Below are 23,576 nucleotides of genomic sequence, written 5' to 3' on the forward strand. Positions count from 1 at the left end.
TAGTAGATCATATAGATGGTTTTCTGATTTAAGGAAAGAAAAATGCAAATAACAAGCTGACCTCTTTATCACAGTTAAATGGAATGAGTTTTAGCAGCTTTTCTTCTGTTTAAATTTTGAATACACTTAATATTAAAATGAATTAGCTTTGAAAAGGAATTAGTTTCCTGGATTCTAACTCCATAAAAGAGAAGCATCATTCAGCAGAAGTTTTCTGGCCAACAAAGTTTTTTTTTCAAGAAAATGAACGCACCCTTTGTACAGTAGGTGTTGGATAGAAAGGAAGCTCAGTGCAGTGGCTGCATGCCATTGTTAAAAAGCTGGCAGCAGGATTGTGATGGCTGTGACACTAAAAGTATTTATAGCCCAGCTTCCTTTGTTTTATTTTTATTGTGTTTTTTATCTTATATTTTTTTTTGTTTTATTTTACTGCAAAATGTATTGTTTTATTTTTACTGCAAAATAACTTTGATGTGGAAGGTGACTGGGATCTTGTATGTCACATAAAAAATAACTGGAGAGCTGAATTCATTCTTTTATTTCAGGATTACTGAAGAGTTGGATTGTTACAGTATCTGAAAGTATGAGCTGTGATACTAAAATACCAATAGCTCTCCCTATGGGGAGCTGAGACTGAGCATAACAAAAAATCCTGTGCTTGTGTTATTAGTGTTCTGGGTAACTTTTGGGCTAAGTAAATGCAAGTGAAAAAGTATTTACTGCTGATGAAGATCCTACAAGAAGGACATGAGGAAGAGATAGATTAAAAGAGAAATCCATAATTTTATCCACCTAAGTTTTTCAAATCCTCTTGTGTTGATGAGAGCCTAGGGTGCTTGTCATCTCAGTGAGTACCCTCACAGGAATGAGTAATCTGCCTGGGAACCTGGTAACTCACCAGTCTGGAGAAGAAAGGAATGATGGCTTCCCAGTTGTGTAGTCCATAAAAGCAATTATTCAGTCTCCTTAATATATCTGTCGAAGCATAAGATGTTCTTTGGGTTTTGTTCTGATAGGGACAGCCATCAGCTGCCCGAGATGCAGCACAGCTGGAACCAAAATGGTCCCACCTTGTGGATTTAACTAATACCACAGCAGAGTAATTTGTTCTTTAGCATCTCTTTCAGAGGGTCTTGCTCTCTCTCTTTTTTTTTTTTTTTTTTTTTCCCAGTAGATTTGGGAAGTCGTGAGTATGTAGGATTTTTTTTTCCCCTGCTCATTTTGGGTTTTTAGGTGGATTTTTTTTTTCTTCTTTTGCACCATATTTTTCTTTGTTATTACTACTATTGGTTATTAGGAATAAATTAACTTGTATTGAAAGCAGCTATGGTGGCTTGACCTTGACTGGACATCAGGTATACACCAAAGCCATACTGCCACTTCATTCCTCAACTGGCCAAGGAAAATACAACAAAAAGCTCATGGGCCCAGAGAAGGGGCCAAGGAGAGATCCCTCACCTGTTACAGTCATGGCCAAAACAGACTTGGGGAAATTAACTGATTTATTACCAATCAGAGCCAGAGTAGGATAATGAGAAGTAAAACAAAAGGGAAGCACATCTTCCCCTCCTTCTGCACTGACCTCAGTGTCTTCAGAGCTGTTCATGTCACATATTCTCACCCTGCTCTTCTCTGGCTGCAATTATTTCTGGGCAATAATTTTTTCCTCCTTAAATATGTTATCCCAGAGGCTTCATTAACATGACTAATTGGCTTGGCATTGGCCAGTAGGTCTGTCTCAGAGCTGGCTCGTGTTGGCTCTGCTGGACATGGGGGAAGTTTTTGGCAGCTTCTTAGAGAAGCCACTCCTGTTGACTCCCTGCTACCAGAACATTGCCGCTCAAACCCAACACAATAATTCAGAGGTGCCTGCTGGAATAGGTCTCCCTTTGCGTGATATTTAATAACTCTTAGTTAAATTACTGGAGCAGAAGCTATAGCTTTGTTTACTCAGTGTACTTAAGTGGACACATCGACATAGTCACATCAATAATTTCATTCCCCAGGGTCAGGGATAGCTTTCTACCCCTTCCCTGAGTGAAATAAAATGGCATTCCATCTGTTCAGGCAGTTTGTCAATGTCAGTTGCTGTGAGGATGTTCCTTCTCCTCTGCCAGCAAACTCCAGTGTAGGCCCTAGAACTAGCTCTGGCTCTGGCAGAGTAAACAAAGCAAAAATGTGGGTTCCCAAACAGCCTGGGGCTACACAGTAGAGGCTCACACCATGGTACTCTCTAGAGAAAGACATGAAAGGCATTTGGAGCAAGAAGGGAGCTGGGATTTTCATACCTTAAGCAGCACTTAATGTCTAGAAATGTTGGCATACATGAGGGCAGAGAGCCATCTTGAGGCATGTCATTATTTGATTTACCTATGTCGCTATCTGATTTACCTATTTTTATGGAATAGCTTATTTTTCCATTTCTCCCCTGTAAGAGCACAGACCTCTTAAAAATCATGCAACTACTGACTCCAGATGCTTATTAAAAAAAAAAAAATTCTATTGAACCTCTTCATTTCAGCAGTCATTTCTTTGCATTTGTGAATAGCTCCTGTCACCATTTTGATGTCAGAATGACTATATCACTAGTACAGCAGTCTATTGAAATTCCTCTCTTTCTCTGTCAGGTTGGTAATCCTGGAGACCCCGGTTCCCGCGGGCCTGAGGGAAGTCGGGGACTGCCTGGCATGGAAGGGCCACGTGGCTCACCTGGACCACGAGGCTTGCAGGGTGAGCAGGGTGCCCCAGGCCTGCCTGGCAGCGAAGGTCCAGCTGTAAGTAATGTTTTCATGAAATTGGTATCTTTTGAACCTTTATCTCTCACTCACACCACTCCTGGTTTTCCATGTGCATGTGCCAAACTGAAGTGCCACAGCAGTCTGAAGTACAGTGTGTCTCTCATCAGACACAGGTGTACACCAGAGCAATCCTGGGCTGTACAGGCACATCCTTGGGGCCCCAGCTTTCAGTTCAGCTCTGTTTTCTTATGCCCACCCTACCCCTGTAGGGTGCATGAAACCAAACTGTGTTTGATACAAAGGAGCATCACTCAGACTTTACCTTGCTAGTTAAGTTGACATCATCTGGAATAGTTGCACTTGCAGGAGCTGGAACACCTCTTAGTGACTCATGGATTGTTTTTGGTTGGGATACAGTTAAATTTCTTCATAGTGGCTTGTATGGGGTTATATTTTGGATTTGTGCTGAAAATAATCTTTGTAGCATGCTGATGGGGGCAGGGAAAAGGGTAATGGTTTCAAAGCGAAAGAGCATAGTTTTAGATTAGATACTAGGAAGAAATTCTTCACTGCAAGAATGGGGAGGTCCTAATAGGCCACCCAGAGAAGTTGTGGAGGCTCCATCCCTGGAAGAGTTCAAGGCCAGGTTAAAAGGGGCCCTGAGAAGGGGGTTGGAATTAGATGGTTTCAAAGGTCCCTTTCAACCCAGCCATTCTGTGATGTTTCAGTTACTCATGAACACTGCATAGAATCACAGCCTCTCCTGCTCCTTACACTGTGCCATCAGTGAGTAGGTTGGAGGTGCACAAAAAACTGGGAGAGGGCACAGCTGGGAGAGCTGACTATAATTGACCAAGGTGATATCCCATACCATATGGGATCACACTCAGCCATGTAACCAGGGAAAACTTCTGGGAGTGGCGAGCAATTGCTTTCATTTGTACCACTTGCAATATCATTGTCTTTTTTGTATTTTATTTTCTTCTTCTTCTTCCTTTTCCCCTTTTTCCTGCCCCTTCCTCTGCATCTTCTTACTGTTGATTTATTAAACTTTTTCTTTCCCTGTTCCATGGGTGTGGGCTGTGGGTGTGAGCAGCTGTGTGGTGTTTTGCCAGCTAGGATTAAACTGTGACAACTGTTTATTGACAGAATTTTTTGAATCAGGAACACCCATGAAATGTAAGTGTGACATCAACTGTTTTATTAAAACCCTCGTGTTTTGAATCCTAGGGAAAAGAACCAAGTGATCAGCACATTAAGCAGGTTTGCATGAGAGTCATGCAAGGTAAATAGGCTAAAAAGTATTTGATGTTTCTTGTGCATTTAAATTGGAATCATCTGTTTCTGTAGAGGCAACTAAGATTTTCCCCATGCTTACCCAGAACAAATTGCATGGCCTCAGCAGGGGATCTGGTGGAAAATCCTTCCACGTGTGAATGTGGACACAGCATGAGGAAGTCCCTTATTTGTATATATTTTGTAGCCTCATTGAACTGTCTGTTGATTCCATACTACTGCTGTGGTAAGCAGGCCATAGACCAGAGCAGTTGTGTGAAATACAAAACTTTTGTATTCAAATCACTTGCTGTGTTTACATGCATAAAAATACAAGCTTCACTGAAAGCTTTTTAGCCTTTTGTATTTACTGTAAGAGTTCAGTAAACAGTGCAAAATAGGTGAAAAGAAGAGGAATGCAGAGAGATGTTTCTGGAGATAACCTACCTTAAAATTAAAGCAATATAGAGATACTCCAAATTAACCCTAATTTGCTGAGTTCTTGACACACAGAGAAATCGGAAGCTTTTCTAATATGGTTGGGTGCATGGAATTTACTGAGTTGAGACATGTATGCTGTCCTGTAAACATAAAAGAAATTTTTCACTACTTGCTATTGAAGATGTCTTTTAGGTTATTATGCCTCTGTAATGTTAAGAGTTTACAGAATGAAATTGCTTCTCATGTTTTAAAAATTTTCAGTAGTTGTTGCTGTTCTTGATAATGCTCAACAGGGTATTAAAAAAAACCTCTATAAATAGGATAAATATCTTCTATTATAATACCTTAACTGTAATAAATGTTGTAAATAGCAGTGTAATAAAGGAAGGGGCTGTAGTGTAATTTGTCAGTTCCTGTAGCAGTGAACGTACATTCTTCTTCAGTGATCATGGGAATCCTTGTTCATGTTCACTTACTCCATAACTCTCTCCTCCTGCTCCTTGCAGAACAATTAGCTCAGCTGGCAGCCAGCCTTAGGAGGCCAGAATTTGGTGCTCCAGGTCTTCCTGGCCGACCAGGGCCACCAGGTGCTCCAGGACCAGCTGGTGAAAATGGTTTTCCAGGACAGCTTGGCCCCCGTGGCCTGCCTGGCCTTAAAGGTCCCCCTGGTGAGATTGGTCGTAAAGGTCCTAAAGGTAAGAAGTTCGCTAGCTGGCTTTCACCTGGTGACTGCCTCAGTTTTGGTTTTTCGGGGTTTGTTTGGGTTTTGTTTGTTTTGGTCTTGCTGCTGTTGTTGCCCCCTTCCTTGGTCTATAGGTTGTAGATGTACGCTGTACACATGTGAACTCCAAAACGGATCCTGAGTTAGGAATGTAAACTGTTTGCTGTAACTGTTGCGTCAGTTACCACAGTGATTAAAGGGCTCATTGGCCTGCCTTCAGCAAGACTTGTTTAGAAATCTGCTTTTTAGCACATAAAAACCCACAAAACCTCAAAAGTCAATGAGAGTGAGAATCAATATTAGGACTCTGACTCAGCTGCTTCCTTCTAGTTCAGGGCAGATGCCTGTCCTTTCTCACATTGTAGAAGTCATTTGATGACAACCACATGTGATTCCAGCAGTGGCTCTCTGTGCTCCATTCAGCCTGGCTGTTGACCTGACTTTTGCAAGATTCATGGCCCCAAGAGCTGATGTAAGCAGTCAGATTACTTCACTAAAATCTAGTCTACTTTTCTAAGCACACCCAGTTTATCACATTACAAAGGACTGATAATGATTTACCTTTTTATTTGCATATAATACTTGAGCCATTTAACATAATTTCACCAGGTGCCAGAGTCTATTGATTCTTTGGAAAGGACAAATCCATAATAAAATTGACTTACATTTTACACAAAATCTTTGATCTAAGCAAATCTCTGCTGCTCATCACTGAGAGGTTCTATTCTCCTCCAAAGAATCACAAGGTAGAATTTTCTGCAAAGTCTTATGACGACCATTTATGTATTAGTTTCTATTCAGCAGTGGTTTTGATTTGTTTTCCAAAAATAAGGACTTATTTAAAAATTGTCTTTCTGCGAAAAGCTGGTGTGTTGCTGGAGTAGGGTGTTTACTTTTGATTCAAGATTTATTTGAAAGTGAAATTTGGACAATCTTTGAGAGAAGGAACAGGATACAAACAAAGCAAAACTTAACAGCATCATTGCTGGAGCTTTGTTGCTGTTTTAATTCAATGTAATGTCATCTGCAAAAGAAAAAAAAAGAGAAATACAAACGTGATGTATGGGATATCCAAAATTTGATTCAACACACAGCAGGCTACACTGTGTTAACATTAAAAAAAAAAATAATAAACAGAGCATTAACCTCTCCCCTCTCCAAAACCAAGCAAAATCCTTATCATAACTAACAAAAAGCTATCATAGCTGTCATCAAATTCTGAGTTACCTTAGAGTAAACCTTGCAATACCATTACAGATACAAGGGAAGTGGTGAATGCTCTCATGTGTAAGAGCTATAATAATGGTACATGGCAGCCAACCTGAAAACTCTCAGTGTTTCACTCTGAGTTCCTGTTCAGATAGATTCATAGATAACAGTGAACAGAATTTGAACTTTACAACCTAAGCCACAAAAAACCCTTCCTCTTACTAAGACGATTCAGATTTGGAGCAAGATATGGGCTTGAAGAAACTCTGGGTGTGTACTGAAGGAAAGTCTCCATGACATTATTATATGAGAAAAAAAAAAAAATTTGTGAAGGTAAATCTTAGCCTTATGTGAATATCAACAGAATACTGTCATCTGTGTAGCCACCTTTTTTCTTGAGGACCAACACTTGAGAATTTTTACTTCTTAACTGAGCTTGTAGAGTTTTGCAGAAGCCAGTAGCCTCAGTCTGAATCCCAAATATCCTGAAATCCTGTGACCTTGGTCCTATTCCTGTTGTATGGGCTGTGACATATTTCATGTGGTACTTACTGTTCAGCTGTAGGTGGTTTCTTTCCCCTCAACCTGCTTCTGAGTGCGACTCAAATGGGTAAAAAAAACCCAATCAAATCCTAAACATTTTACACAGATATGTGTCAGGACATCGTTGAAAGATGCTAAGAATATATACAACCAGCTGAATTCTCTGTTTATTAACTGTTCACTTGTGAAAGGGAATTTACTAAAAATGATACTCCAGGCAGACTGTAACTAATGTTTCATGAATTTGCTTTAGGTGAACCAGGAGAAAGAGGAGAAAGAGGATTTCCAGGCAGAGGACTGAAAGGTTATCCTGGACCAAGAGGTCTTCCAGGTAAATAGAAAAGGGTCAGGGTAAAGAAGATATATACTAAAAATTTACTTAAAGTTGCCTTGAAAATATAAAAGGAGTCCATTAAGCAATAAACTCCATAATTAAAGTGCTTTGTAATTTTTACTTCATAGATGCTGATTCAGTCAGAAATCAGACTTGAAAACTAAAAAGCAAAAAGCCACCTCCTCATTTATCTTAGTGTAGAAAGATTAGAAGAATGTAAAGAAATCATTAAAAAAGGAGGCAGTTACACACACATGAATTAAAGTGGCCTCTTTTAATATATCTTTTATATATATTATGTGCACATATAATTATATATAAAAATTAAACAAAAAAGGCCATAACCTCCAGATTATCTCACTGGCAGGCACAGCAGTCTTCAAAATCTCCATTCATACTTTAGGATATTATTTTATTTCTGTGGTAATTAATTGCAGTGTTATAGAACATGGCTCCAGGAGAGATTGCTGCTGATGGATGAAGCACAGCTGGCCTCTAGTGGCCAGCGAATGAACATAAACGTGTTATTTCCATCAGTATTTCTACAGTACGTGTCTGTGTTTATCTAGCAAGACAAACTACTCATATTTGTTCTCTTGTGAAAAAGGAAAATAATAGTTTAGTATTTACAGATCCCAAAGATGTCTGTGTAACTCAGAGGTGTTTTCTGTAGAAATCACTGGAAAAGGCTTCCTGAAATCACTCTTTTTCCTTTCTTCATTGAAGATTTAGAAATAAAAACTACTTTAGTGCTCAGCAGTTCCAATCTTTACATCTATTTCCCCCACCATCTGAGTGGGAAAAAAAAAAAAGGTATTTCTTTTTCCAGAGAGCTAATGAAATTCTGTGGTAGCAAGTAGCATCTACCCTGCCCTAGGTACTGGCAGCAGGGTTGGCTGAGCAGTGTAACCTGCAGAGCTTTGTACAGCTGCAGACCTGCACTGTATACCTGGAGAGCACTGGGACTGAAATTTCATTGCTGTAGCTGTGTAATTGCAGATTGGGTGTCAGGTAGAGGAAAACTGTCCCTGTAAGTTGGCACCCCTCTTGGGAATCCCCCGAGAGCAGTGAAAAAACCCTCTTCATACAGCTTTTAAGGACAGGGTGCTAATTATGCTATGCAAGTCCTATGCTGCCAATGTTTAGCCCTGCATCCACTTTTCCAGGTGAACCAGGCAAAGCCAGCTACGGCAGGGAGGGCCGTGACGGTGACCGAGGTCCCCCTGGAGTGGCCGGGCAGCCTGGGGTCCCTGGTCCCCCTGGCCCTCCTGGCCCCCCTGGGTACTGCGAGCCAGCGTCCTGCAGGATGCAGGCGGGACAGAGAGCAGGGAAGAACATGAAAGGGCCCTGAGAGTGCAAACGTGTGTCAGCATCAATTTACATCCTGCACAGACAGCTGAGGACAAAATCACGAACAAAGGAGAAATGCAGACACGGACAAACCTTTCGACCAAGGTTTCAGTAAGGAATTTTTAACACAGGGGTTGTACATTCTTCCAAAAGGAGTTCTTAGCAACACAAGCTGGAACAATGGTGCTTACAGAAATACACAGGTGCTGCCTTCTGCCTTCTCCTTTTGGGGGGAAATAAAAGGTACTTGTCTGTTTTTATTTTTGATCTTGTTTAATAAAGAGTTTCTGTGATTTTTCCTCCTCCCCTACTTAATTCCTATCTATGATGTACAGTGAAATAATGTCTTCAGCCATCAAATAAAAAAAGAATTGTTTTATTTACTGCAGCTGTATCTATTCTTTCATTCTTATAAAATACATTCCAGCACATACTCTTCATGCAGTCACTTCATGTGTGTTTTGCCCAGAATATACTAAATTTCCTTCAGCAATTCAATCACAGACACCCAGGTGGGAGTTTCTTATGAAAACCCGCCACCCCAGCACTGTTTATGCTACCAATATCTGTAAAGGCACAATCACAGGGTTGCCATAAATAACCCATGTGGAACAACCTCTTAATTTTTTTACTCCAATTTGTGTTGCATTTGTAATTCCATATGAAGCCCCATTGCAGCTTGCCTTGTTATATGTGACATTAAAATAAAAGGCCAGTAGCCACTGTCAACAGGATTTTAAGTCCTAGAAATATATATGTTTCCTATAAAAATTAAAACCCCCCGAATTAATAATTTTTTACATACATGGTTGCATTCAGTATTGCTAGCCAGAACAGCCAGAAGGCAGCCATTAAATGGCCCAAGTTGCCTTTTTTTTTAGATATTTAGTTTTTAGAGGAAAATGTGCAATGTGGGTGTTCTGTTCCTTTCTATATAAATTAAACTATTTGTGGTTTGACTTTACCTCTCTTAACTTTATTCTTTCTTTATTCAAGAAAACAATGAAACCACCCTATGATGTTTCCTTTCTTTTCATTATTAGCCATCCAAATTTTCCTACACAAGCTTTGACACATTTGTTTTAAGCACTGATTTTTCTCCTATCCCTGAACTGTCTTCTCATGTTCCAAACACTTGGTGTCATGTGACAACAGAGAGAAATAACAAGATCCATGGAGCATTGCATTTTGCACATAACATGTAAGATTAAACACTAATGGAAAAAGTACTGGTATAATGTATGCTCCAAAAGGAATTATTGAAAAAAATAGTAGTTAAACCTTCCTCAAACCAAACCTGATTTCTTACATTAATACTATAAGAAGTCACCAAAATTGGCAGGTGTAAAGAATTTCATTCTTGAACAAGTCCAGAAGATGCCACACAAGGTGAGGGGCTTGGGAATACATAAAGGGGTTTTCAAAAGTTTTTGAATTAGTTCAGTTTTTACTGACTTGGGGCAGAGTCCTCAAAAGTACTCCTTAGATAGTGAAACAAATAAAACACTAGTAAAAAACCCTGTAGTTTCACCAGCAAACTTTTATTTTGACTATAAAGTGTGTAAAACTGCTTTAAAGAAAAAAAAATCTCACCTGATAACAGAATGAAAATATTGTTTTCTGTATGTAATGCATAAACATATGAATCAAAATAAGCAACCCCCCCCCCCCACATTTAAATACAATTGTGAAGTGCTTTAGAAAATATAGTCTGTAAAATGCAAAAAATTCCACAATGGAAGGAAATTCATGTAGGAGCAAAAATATTCATATGCAAAACTCAAATAAGAATTATTACAATCAAACAAATTCAATATTGAGAGTCAATTCAATGCAGAATCTTTAAAAGTGGACATCTCAAGATTGTGACAGATTTTCTGCCTTCAAGCTGACTCACAAGTTTTAACTTAAAAAACTGAAGAAAAAAATCCTCAGGCCCATTGTAATTCCTTATGGGATGCATAGGTTAATCTACTTCTCAATTCCAAATCTTACACAAGAATGGAAAAGAGACACTTGACAAATGGTAGACTGTGCACCATAACATACCAGAGACAGGATTTTTAGTAACAGCACACTCAAGTAAAATAAAGATTAAGAAAATAAAGACAGGATTATGAATTTAAAATAAAGATGTATTGATTATGGTGATACCGAAAAAAAAGATTTTAAAATAGATTTAGAAGACACAGTGAAAAGAGACTGAGAGGTTTCACAAGCCACTGTCAGTGTGCCACCAATTTTAACCAGATGCTCCTGAAATCTTGGTGAAATCCCAAGTAAATCTTGTTCTCATCTCCTTCAGGTTCAGCATCATAAAATTCTGTGAGATTTATTGACCACAAGACTAGTGAAAATCTTTTACCCACCATGATCTCTGTCACCACTTCTAGTTCTGGAGGTTTAACTGCAGTGTGATAAAAACATATTTTAGCTCCTCAGTTACTTCAGTATATACAAGAACCCAGAGAAAATCGTAATGATAACCAGTTTATAGACTTTTTTCAGTTGGACAAGAACTTTAAGATCATTGAGTCTGACTGTTAACCTGGCACTGCCAAAAACATTGGTGGCCTTCTGACAGGGTTATAGTGGTGATGGAGGAAGGCAGAGGGAATGACATCATCTGTCTGGACAAAGAATTTGACACTGTCCTATGCAACATCCTTGTCTGTAAACTGGAGAGACATGGATTTAACAGACAGATCTGGGTGGCCACACTAAAAGAGTTTAGGTTACTGGCTCAATGTCCAAGTGGAGACCAGTTCCTCAAAGGTCCATATAGCAACTGGCACTGTTTAATATCTTTGCTGGTGCCATGGACCATGGGATCAAGTGCACCCTCAGCAAGTTTGCCAATGACACCAGGCTGTGTGGCATGATCAACATGCTGGAGGGAAGGGATGGGACATGGACAAGAAGTGAGTCCAAAGGAACTTCATGAGGTTCAGCAAGGCCAAGGCCAAGGTTCTACACATGGGTTGGGGCAATCCTCAGCATCCATCCATCCAGCCTGTCCAGACTCCCCAGTTTACAGAGCCTTCCTATCCTCCAGCAGATCAACACTTTCACCCAGCTTGGTGTTGTCTGCAATTGACTGAGAGTGCCCTCGATCCCCTCACTGAGGTCACTGATAAAGACTCTGAACAGGACCAACCCCAGTTCTGAGCCTTGGGGAACTCCACTAGTGACCAGAGGCCAGCTGGATTAATACCATTCACCATCACTCTATTAGCAAGAATTCATAACACTGCTGCCAAATATTGAGCTAAGAGATGGGTGTATTATACATCTATAGATTATATACACATATAATTAATATATGAGCTTATATATAAGTTTTCTGCCTCAGCCATCACTGGGTTCAAGCAAGTTAGTATGAACTGCTACCAAAAACTCTTGAATGTTTCACAAAGGCAAAATTCTCTGTAGCCAAAGAAGCTCTAAAACACTATTTGGAGCTCCTAAATGATGTATGAAACCAAGGCTAGGGAGGATTAGACTACATTTTGTGTCCTTGAATACCTTAGTCACGATCTAATTTCACCCAGAGCCAAACACAGCCAAACACTATGGTATCTCTTTTTACCACAAAATTTGTTTTCCTTCAAATATGAAAAGTGTCAATGGATGGTATATTGGAAGTTACTTGAAGAACAGAAGGAAAAAGAAACCAGGTTTCCCAAGATACACTTTGTTTCAGAGACAAGTGTTAGTTCATCCTTGCAGAACACAGCAGTTGTGCTCCACATACAAAACAGTGCATTTTTGCAAATGTTGTTAAATTGATTAGATAATTGTGTGAAATGTGTCTGCTTGACCTGCTCATCACTGTATTATTTTTTGGCCACGTAACCTCTGCTTCCTTTATACTTAAAAATGCAGTTTCTGCATCTCCTCTACTCATGGGTCACAGGTAGAGAAGAAATATCTCTATTTTGTAGGGCAAGTTACTCCTGTGTGATTTGCTACAGCTTCAGTCTTATTCCCTCCCTTCAATTTTTTGTTATTCCTGTTCTGTTTTGCTTGCTGCCTGTGCATTATTCAAATGGATGAGTAAACGTGGCAGCTTCAGACAATGAACAAAACAAAATTTCTGAAGTCACTATGAAATCAGAAGAAAGATAATCAAGTTAGTGGTGAAATTATTACCTAGAGTCCTTTAAAATGCCATCAGCATTTTTCCTCCAGGGAAAGTTAGGCAGCAAGAGAAAAATGAATATTCCTACAGTTCCCTAAAGTTCAGTGAATCGATTTCTTGAATAAAAGTGATTATCTCCTACTTGGGCAGGAAGTTATCTGCATTCAGATAATGCATTAATTTCCATCAATTATATACATATTAAGACCAAGGTTTTGCATTTAGTTTGTTTTGTTTGTTTGTTTGTTATTTAATCCAGACTGTAGAGCCCTAAGTTTCATCAGGCTTAGGAAGCACAAGCCTGACTTCAGTTGGGGTCAAAATCCAATCCCCCCAAATTCAGCCAACCCACCCTGACTTCTCCCCAGAGCTCACTGCAGTAGCTTTGTGCCTCTCCTTTCTCCTGTTTGCAGTTGCAACCTCCCTCTCGTGATTTGACACAGAAGGAAAGGCTGACATTTTTGACAGAGTCACAAACAGAAAGTATGTGAGATATTTCCATCCAGCATCCTGTTTCAGATGTACATGGCCACACAATAACGTAAAAAATTATTTTTCATCCACTTAATATGTTTCCATTGAACTGAACCTTAAATACTGCAAACCAAAAGTATAAGGAAGGAAGGAAGCGACCAGTCGTCATGTTCTGTGATTCATTCAGTGACAGCTGCATACAGTTCAGAAATGAAAGAATATAAAACACCAAGGTGTGTCATTGAGAATCCTTCAAACATTCTGACTGGAGACAGAATATATTTACATTAAAACTGCAGTTAGTAATTAAATGCATTTGTGTTTATAGAATAGCAGACTAAGAAAGAAAACTGCTAAAAGACATGTAGACTCCAATCTTTTTAGCTACAAACTTATTTTGGTCTAGAATGTGTAATGTTTGTTAGCAATTAATATTTGAAAACTCTGTTTCCTTACAGTATCCTGAAGCTTGAATTTTCCACTTAAATACCAACCATGACAAGGTCAGGGTTAAACTTGTTCTCCATGGCCTACACCCACCTGTGTGTGGAGGTGATTTAAACATCCACCCAGTACAATCGAATTGTAGTGGACATATCAGATTTCAGGAAAAATTTGCATGACTTGGTACATCCAGAAACTATGAAAAACTCAATAAAAACACACACCAAACCAGCAATATTTTGATTTCTGAGTTACTTTTCTTGTTCTAACATCTCACATTAGAGCAGCATTTCTACTGCATTGGTAAAATGCAAGATTAAGGACTGGTTTTATGTAGACTGTTTGGAGAAACAAGTTTATAAAATGTTAATTTAGCCAGTGGGGTTTTTTTACAAGACTTTTACAAGACTTTCAAATGAACATTTCAGAAAAAGAAAGAAAAAAAATGAGTGTACATAGACATGAAAAATAACATTTCACCCTTGTGAAAAAGAAGACCCAAAATATTTTGTGTTATTATCCATTAATTAAAACCCTCACTTATTCAACAAAGCTGTGCATCTCTAACATCTGTCATAACCCACTATCATAAAATGTAAGGGAAGGATGGATAATCAATCCTGTTTCTGTGTCCCAGTGCTCTTTTAACATTGAAACCAGATCCAGCTTAAGGTAAGGATATTGGTTCTCAAAACTTTGCCAGGCTGCACTGCTGCCCAATTGTACATCAGATGCTGTTTAAGTTTTTACTAACCATAGGCAAGTCCCTCCTTCCAAGAGAGGGAGACAAACATCATTGCAGGGGACATAAATGATCCCTGAAAATGAGATGGCTCACCACAACATATTCTTCTGTAACATACATAAAACGCAATATAATAATAAACACAAATAAAATCTTAGCAATATTATCTTACAATAATCATCCAAGAAAGGCAGTATTTCTGCAAATACTGCTATGCAAAACTAAAGAGATTTGAAGAAAGAAAATAGAAAAAAGGAAGTCTCAAGAACAAAATCAGAAACATTGAACTGTTGTGCTGTGAGAATACACATGGCTGGGTCAGCTCTTGTTCTGCTGGGCCAGTTGTGCCTGGGCTGTAATCGTTGTACTGAAAGGATGTTTTGCACCCCACCATGTGGACAGCAGGTCTGCTGCAGCCTCGGGAAAGCTTCCCTCTTAGCAAGTTTCTGTACTTTAGGCAAACTGAGTAGTTCTGTACATTGCTATTTAAAGAAAATCCCAACACGTTTTTAATAGGTGATAAAGCAACTTGCCATAAAATATAAAAGTCTGGCCCTGAACTAGGATAAAGCTTAAAGAGCTTTTTAAAAAGGTTTAAAACATTTTGTCAAAGTTAGTTCACTTCTGAGGCTTGTTGCATGTAAACAAACCCAAAGCAGGATAAAAGACCTTATGCTACTGGAAAAAAAAAAAAAAAAAAATAAAAATCCTCATGTTTATTTCCTTGCAGTGCTTACTGCAGCATGAACTGCTCAAAACAGATACAAAACTGATAAAGCAAATTGCAAAATAGATTAGCATCCCCTCTTCCCTCCCTGGCCTCCTGCCCAAAAACTAAGACAATTATCAGTCTGAAACTGCAAAGAGATTTCAGGGGCCAAACCTGAAAAGCATGCAGACACATGTTTCCAGCTACATTCCACTTTCAATTCTAAAAATGCAAATTAGGAGCAAGCCAGTGTGAAGTTAAGTTAATCTGGGATTAGCTCTATTCTACCCCAGTGAAGAATGTGGCATCTTAAAATAGGTACTGAGATAGCCCATATTAAAAAATACCCGTTTTCTCACATGAGAAAATTAAAGTGGGCTTTTGGCAAAATAAAAATAATGCAACAAGATAATTACTAAAGTTACCTGCAAATCAATTGAAAGCATTCAAATACATTTTAGAAAGACCTTTCTCTTTAAGCCTATAAAAAGAAAAAGGCATCTGTAGGAAACGTGGATGAAAAAATAAAGTTTTTTCAAATATAAAAAGTGTTCTGCTTCCCAGTAAGTTCAAGTAAATTAAAATACAGCAATTGCATCTGGCTGATAACAGATGCTGGGTTTCAGCAAGCTAAAAGCCCCAAAATATACAGATACCACCAATGCGGTGCAATGGTCTATGTACAGCCTTCCAGGATGGGGCTGCTTGGGAACCTCTAAGTCACACAAGTACTACCCCAAGACAGCACCCTTTTCAATATTATCACAGAAAATGAAGTTCAAAATTAACTTATGAAGTAAAAAATGCTTAGATTATTACATATATTGGAATTACTAGAGAAGTAACAAAAAAAAAAAAAAAAAAAAAAAGAAAAAAAAAAAAAAAAAAAGACAGAAAGAAAGAAAATGCTTATGCAAGATACCTGACCAGCAGTTCCTTTCAGAGAATGGGCACTAGTATGTGGGGCTGTTCCTCTCTGGTGTCCATGTTTAGACACTGAGATGTGCTGGTGCCAGGCTGAGCGCTCTGGGCAGGCAGACCCATGGCCCGTGCAGTGGTCGGTGCCTCAGTGCTCGGGCTCACATTCCCAGCACTCCCACAGCCCCGGCGCTCTGAGGACCAGGACTGGAAGGGTGATCTGAGAGCAAACCAAACCATGCTCCACAGGCACAGCACTTCTGGAGTGGGAGCAGCTTGTGTTGAGCTGCACTCAGGCAGGACCACTTGTCCCAAACGCAGCTTCGCCGCAGCGGGACAGGTGCCCGCTGCCCGCAGAGCAGAGGATGTGCTGGCCTGCAGAAGGGACAGCCATTGCCTCCCAAGGGGGGAGGGGTGAGAAGAACAGGAGCTCTGAGGACTGGGCTCACCTGTGGGCTTTTGACCCTATTCTTACAAGGAACAGATAAAGCACCCTGACTCTCCAAGGTGTCCCCAGCTGCAGGGTATAGTGCAGCTCCTTCAGAAGATAGTTTCATGTATGCCACAGGTTTTCTGCTGTCCTCATTCCTGCTGCCCTCTCCTGTCCCAGGTGTTTACTCTCAGCCTTCCATCCCTGTGTTTCTTTTAACATCCTTTTGTAGCAAGCACCTTCTCTCCTCCGAACTCCTAACCAATGAACATGCCAGGGATGTGGGCTTTCCCTTTCAGGAAGTGTCCTGAGTGCTCCAGCTGATGCCTGAATTAATTCTGTCACCTCTTGCTCTCATCTTGCTCCTCTGCTCTGGGTGCAAATGCTAGGAACTCTATTCAGAACAAATGTCAATGTGCTTCTTTTGCTAAAGACTCCCACCAGTCATTCCTTAACTGCTTTTAAGCAAAACCCAGAAGTCAGCCAGATTCATGTATCACAACAGCTTCTCTGGAAGCCAGCACATCCAGTTTGAGAATATTTCCCTGGTAGCTCAGTACTGCTCAAGCACAAAGTTATCAAAACTACTACCCTGGCTGATGTGGGAGAGTGACTGACTTCCAAACAATGGGATAAGAACCCTCAGTATGGCTTAGTACTACAGGTGCATTTTGAAGTTGTAGGTTATAGATGTCTGTGTTCTCTAAATAGCACCTTCACTTTCTATTGCACTGTACAAAATTCCACAGGACTAACTTAGGATCATCTGTTTCCTAATAATCAGAAGTGAAATTTTGGCCACCTCCACTCACTCCTTTTCAAGATCATCTGTGTGATTGATTTTCTTCAGCTTTTCTTTTGCTCAACCCTTTGAACTCTACAGAACTTACACATTGTTCTGTTTTGTTCCTCATTTACATTGTCTATTCCTGCAGCCTTTACTAAATACCTGAAAACTGGATGCTGTTGCTCTCAGTAGTACACCTTTCTAGGAGGCTTTTGTATTTTTTTCCAAATTTCTCTTGAACTCAAGAAATTTTCTGTCACCAGTTAATAGGACCTGTGAGTTGTGCACTCTACAGATTCCATGTTCTTCTCAAGCTGATTTCAGCATGTGAATATTGCAGGAGGAAGAGGAAAACAGTGCCATCACCAAGACTGGAGGCTTGTGAAGTTCCATTCTTGGACTATGGGCTCACCAGCCTCTGCTCTAAAGCAAGGGGTCACCTTTGCTGTAGGCAGACTTAATGGCAGAGTAGCTTGATTCCAGGCCTTAGTACCCTTACTCAGTCCATGTAATGGTTAGAAGGTGTGCCAGCTCTCAGTCCAGAACACTATCAGCAGCCTCTTGCATTTAATATCTGGGGTAGGTGTAACCACAACTAAAGGAACATACAAGCTCCCAGCTGGGACAAAATCCAGTCAGGAGAGACACTTCCTGGAGTTACACTTGGTGATTTTCCAGTCAGGCTGAAGCTCATCGTTGGATGGGATAAGGAGACCATAAATGCATCTTTGTTTCCTTCTTTGCCATCTTGGATGTGACTGTGAAATGGTGGGCAGCATTCCTGGAGCACGGCAGACCTTTTTCAGAAGGTGTGCTGGAGCCTCCTTGAGGGACGTGAATGTTTAGTCTAAACAGAGTTCCCAGTGCTCCAGCTCAGGTCCTGCATTTGCCATGAACGAGTACACTTTATAACTTCAGAAATGTATTTTTTCCATTTAAAATTCACCACCAGCAAGAAAAATAAAGCCAGCTTACATATGGAGGCATATATAATGTCTTAAGTTATAATAAAATATTTTTTGTTTGAAGAAAGAAGTTTATGAAAATTATTTGGGCCTATTTTCTGTTCTAAGCAAAATAAATATGAGAAACAACACATGGAATGCACTCTGGAAAATATATGACATCATGTCATCATTAAGACACTGCAAATAACATAGAAAAAGGCTCAATTTTGTGCCTTACAAATTATCTATATACCATGCAGTGTCGAGAGAAGAAAAAAAAAATGCACCAAATATTTCAAAAATTAAATTAACTTATTGGAAAGAGTGAAAGGTGACTGTGAAGCCAAGTGTCTGGGGGAGAGGCTTTTTATTTCCTGCTGGTGCGTGAGCGAGTCTGTGACACGTGGTAGTAGCAATCTGCCGGATTGCACCTCCCGTTGGCTCCAGGCGGCCCCTGCGGTCCCGGCGAGCCTGATGCTCCTGGTGGGCCTGGCAGGCCAGCAGCTGGTGAAACAAAGCCACAGTTAGCAGAGTCCTCACCAGAGGACGTACATTTCATCACCGACATCAGCTGCACTCCAGCACATCCACAAGGAGGCAGGTGGGGCTGAGCTCACGCTGCGATCCAGCTCGGGAGGAAAAGCAGGAGTGTAAAACCAGCGTTAAAAACAGGAGAAAGGCCTGTTAGTTCATAAATAACGACAGCAGAAATAGATCTGGAGACTTGTACCTGCAGGGCCAGGTGGTCCAGGGTTACCAGGCAGTCCAATTCCAGGCTCGCCTCTTTCCCCTTTCTGTCCTCTATAACCTACACAGAATAAAGATATGAAAATAAGAGCACCCTCTTATTTTAGGTAGTGATTTTCTGTATATCCTGTTGAGACAAAATTACCAAGACAAATATAATTGGGAAAGCACATGCTCAGTTCACTTTTTCAGAATCTGTTTGGTCTTTTTTTTTTTTTTTTTAACCCTGAGACAGCTCTTAAGTTTATAAATTCCTTCTGGAAAATATGGGCATTTCTAGCAATAACTCTTACTTCATCTGTCAAAGGGCTCTTGCTTTGTTCAATAGCTGAACCATTCCCCAAGATTTTAGGTTACCTGAAATTTCTCTAATAAAGACCCAAATGCAGATGTTGGCCTCTCTGTTCTGCATAAATCCTTACGCTTGCTCTTTCAGACTTTAAACTGGTAGTTGTATGATTAGACATTTTCCTGTATGTGAGAGAAGACCCACTCCCTGGCCAGTGTTGCCCAGCTGCTCTCACATGAAATGAAGCATCTCTGGACCTTGTGCAGATTTTGGGTTTGAAGCTTACTTTGACCCAATAGCTGTATATCATTAACAAGATGTGATTACTAATCATATTTTGAATACTTAAGTCCTTTTTCTTCACAGGCCATAGTTTTGAATTTATCTAAATGGCTTCTACCTTCTTGAGCGCTGCAACCCATGCCCAACCCCTGCTTCTTTTTCCTTGAACTATTTTTAAAAAGTTTTATTAGTTGGCAAATTTAGAGCAGAGGAGTTGTTGCTATCGGTGAAATATTTTCCTTATTATTTCAAGTTTAGAATGTACCTTTATTATGCAGGAGAAAGGATGAAGGCATTTTTAAAGGAGACATCTACCAGAAACCCTTACTTCAAAAGGGTTTACAAGGAAACTCTCCTGTACCCAGCACATCAGATGCTGGCATATAAGGTGACAAAAGTTTAAGATTAATTTGCTGATTTCTGGTCACATTTGGAATTAAAATCTTCCTGCTTCAAGGACCAGTATATTTTTAGCATCACTGATACCATACAATGAAGTATTGAGTTCTTCCTCTTGTGAAGAACTGTTAGTTTGAATTAAAAGAGAAGAGCACAGCTGTGTCAATCCACCTGATGTCCCATGAAGATTAACTGCCACTGACAGGTGGATGGCAAAGGCTGTCTTGTCAGCGTGCTGTGGTCTATGTGACACTGCCACCTTACAGGATATTCCAGAAGGAAATTACTTTGAGGGCTGTGGGTACCAACTCAGGGTTGTTACAACAGACACATTGCAGTAGGAATGGTACACAGAGCATTCAAGCTTTCTGTTACACACAAGCTCATTATACACTTCAGTAGAAAGTCTGTTATCTGTTGCAATCATTCCAGCCTTCAAAACAGAGCATCAATCATTTTACTCCTCTCAGCACCACAACAAGGAAATTACTGTGAGGCAAAAACGTTACAAAATGCATGCAGGGTGCTATACATAACATAACTAAAGGAAATCAACATTTTAAAATCTCACAGAAACCCAAATTCAAATTAACCATGCATTCTGGTCACTGAGTTATGTTAAGCAGAATTGTACAAGGCATATACACACACAAGCTGTAAAGACTAAGGAAAAGGAATATGCAAGTATTTGTACTGGATTTTGAATCTTGGATTTACTCTCCAATGACCACAGTAATATTTATATCTACATCAAGCTGGTTTGTTCTGAAAAATCTTGTGCAACTTGTAGTATTGTTGCTTTTTGAAAAGCTCAATCCTACAACCACAGGATCCATTACATGTCCTATTTATTTCATATTTCTCAATGTTTTTAAATGTACAGTCAACAGTTACAATGCCTTTCCCACTACAAACCCAGTTAACTCTAATTTTACAACAGAGTGCTGCAACTAACCATTTGCTTTGCATTTCTTTAGTTATGGAGAAAAGAGAGAAATCAAAGGTACCATACATCACATTTACAATCCCCATGATAAATATTACTGCAGGTATCTCATACACCATAATTGAAAACGACTGAGATAGACTGAATGATTCTGTAAACATCACTGAAACACAAGAAAATAAAGAAAAAAACACCCCTACAATAGGACAAAGGGCAGCATGGTGCAGGGTAGTGATAAACCATTACTGGCTGTATCCAAGTACACATGCAAGGGTGTAGTTTTTGCATGGTGGCAGGCAAGTTCTGCTAGCACTGAAGTTTAATACAAAAATTCCCAAATACCTTGTCTAACAAAAAGGCTTTATTTGATAGAATGCAAGAATATTAACAAACAGACTTATATGTAAACAATGTGAACAATGTAATGTGTAATTCTGTTAGAAAATATTTGATTTTTAATGAGGTATATTTTGCTTAGAAGCAGGGCCATGATTAGACCTCTAGAGGATAATATCACCACCTTTCTGAGCTTAGACTGACAAACTCATGCACAGTCAGTGGAAAATATTACCATACACATAAAACAGATTTTTTTTTTTTTTTTTTAATGTAAAGGCACATATAAGATGCTATCTACTTTTCCTGGTAGAATTACAATTCCAGTAAGAGGCACCTGCTTAATTCAAAAGGTAACTGTTTTAGCAGAACCGTTCAGTCAGGGTCTTGTGATTTCTGTAACCCCAAAGTTCTGTTACTACAAACACAAAACCAATGAGGGCAGTATGGTAAACACTTAGTAGCAGTATGTAGCAAGTTTGTTTTCATACAGATAAGCTTTTGTTCATAGATGAGTAATAATAACAGCTGGAATTCAGCTCTCAGTTTGGTGCTTGCCACAAATATCACAGTCAAAAGTGTCACTCACTTAGCTTACACCCTCAGCTCTACATAGAAATGACACAAGTTCATGTCAATGAACTCGGAGGTAAAAGGCATTTAAACTGCTCTAGAAGCTATTGCACGTGTATTATGTAGACCCTCTTCCATCAGCATGGACAAAGCAGCACCTGAAACGAACATGTCAAGTATCTAGAGAAATCTGAGGTTCTTTAATACACATACAAGGCAAAGAGATTACCAACACAGGGAACAATGAGACCAAAGTATCCACTGTGTTTTACTGTGCAAATACTCTGTGTTCTTAAAAAGACTGCAAAGCAACAGAGAGGGTGCTAAGATGAAACCCTCTCATCCAGCCACCAATACATGTTCTGAATTCCTTCTGTGTGTTACAGCTCTCTCAGCTGAGAGGGAGCAGCTGGGTTTCAAATCAAAGTAAAACAGGTTAACTTTAACCTCCACAGCAGAGAACATTTTGCAGGAGGTATCTCTTGAAACCAGTGCAGCTGTTTCAGAAGAGTGACTGTGTATAGACAACATCCACTACAATGGGTTCTTGATGTCAGCCAAGGTTTCTACATGCTTCCACCATACAAATTAGTAATTATAATAAGAGACATAAACTTTACAACAGAGATTACCAATAAAGATAAGGAGCTTTCACTATTCATTGCATGGTATTTTTATTTTCTGAGCTGAGCTATTTTTTTTTGATTCCTTGAGGTTACCACAAGTTATGAGGACCTATAAAAAATAATTTCCTCAATTTGACAGAAAGGGTGAATTTAAACTAGGATGGAATCTTTTCTCTATTGAAAAAAAAAATCAAATCATATTAACATAAAGGATCTCTGGATTGTTAAATTATCACAAGGTGCATTTCATCTAATGGACCATAATTCCCTTACTATTATGATTTTAAAAATCCAATTAAGTCAGTGGAGTTAATTGAGCTAGATCCTCTAACACATGACGAGCTGACTGTTTGCAGATGGATGGCATTGATACATCTTGTTTGTAAAGTCTTTAAATAAACTTTCTAATTCTCTAGAAGATAATAACATACCTTAAAACTCATGCAGAGTAAAGTCCCTCTGTTCTCCCTTAAGGAGATGCTGTACATTTTACCATTAGTCTTGCCTCAGAGCATCAGTTTGCAAATGCATAGGTTATTTTTGAAATGAATATATAGATATATGTCTATAAAAATCTCCCATTTGCTATTTGAATACCAATTATGTGTTTCACAATTCAAGTTGCAATTCTATTTTGCTTGCATGCTATATTTCTAATGAGACCATCCTATAAATTATATCTACATGAACTACTGGGAAGGTTGTGAGGAAAATTATGAACAACCTTGCTGAAGGCCAGCAGGTAAAAATTCTGGACTTCCTTAGAAGGGAATGACTCTATGCATGAGAGTCTAACGATTCTTTAAATACACTTTTTGAAAACCATGCCTACAAGTCCAAAAGTTAATATCTCTCTTCTTTGCTTCTGGGATTAGCCCTCTATTTATTAGTTTGCTGTGCAGAAGGAGATTCTGTCGGAATCTCGTTCCTGACCAGTTTCCAGGGGAACCAGCACCGCACTCAAGGTGTATGGAGGGACCCCTGTGAATCCACAAATGAAGTTAAACACCTCTCCAGACACACAGTAGCATCTGGCTGGCTCTAGCAGGCTTTGCATGCAGCATCACAAACAGGACATATTCACAGAGGTCCTGTTAATTGCTTGCTGAAAGCATCTATTTCTTCTCACTGCCTGTGTGGGACAAGTGACTCACTCTGCCACATATTACTGC

General features: G+C 39.5%; 2 protein-coding genes across 2 annotated transcripts in view; one reads left to right on the plus strand and one right to left on the minus strand.

Moving 5' to 3' along the window:
- COL9A1 (collagen type IX alpha 1 chain) overlaps positions 1-8,990 on the plus strand; it is a 61,383-nt gene extending 52,393 nt beyond the window's left edge. The window contains exons 34-38 of the mRNA XM_053973218.1: positions 2,628-2,774; positions 3,969-4,023; positions 4,961-5,149; positions 7,181-7,258; positions 8,428-8,990. Coding sequence (XP_053829193.1) covers positions 2,628-2,774; positions 3,969-4,023; positions 4,961-5,149; positions 7,181-7,258; positions 8,428-8,612 — 654 coding nt within the window. The 3' untranslated portion in view covers positions 8,613-8,990. The remainder of the gene's footprint in view (positions 1-2,627; positions 2,775-3,968; positions 4,024-4,960; positions 5,150-7,180; positions 7,259-8,427) is intronic.
- A 9,217-nt stretch (positions 8,991-18,207) lies between these two features.
- Positions 18,208-23,576, minus strand: part of COL19A1 (collagen type XIX alpha 1 chain) — a 173,201-nt gene continuing 167,832 nt past the window's right edge. The window contains exons 52-53 of the mRNA XM_053973303.1: positions 18,937-19,014; positions 18,208-18,710 (exon numbers count right to left, since the gene is read on the minus strand). Of these exons, the coding sequence (XP_053829278.1) occupies positions 18,574-18,710; positions 18,937-19,014 (215 nt within the window). The 3' untranslated portion in view covers positions 18,208-18,573. The remainder of the gene's footprint in view (positions 18,711-18,936; positions 19,015-23,576) is intronic.

The sequence above is a fragment of the Vidua macroura genome, chromosome 3 (assembly GCF_024509145.1).
Source record: "Vidua macroura isolate BioBank_ID:100142 chromosome 3, ASM2450914v1, whole genome shotgun sequence".
In the NCBI taxonomy this organism is placed as follows: domain Eukaryota; kingdom Metazoa; phylum Chordata; class Aves; order Passeriformes; family Viduidae; genus Vidua; species Vidua macroura.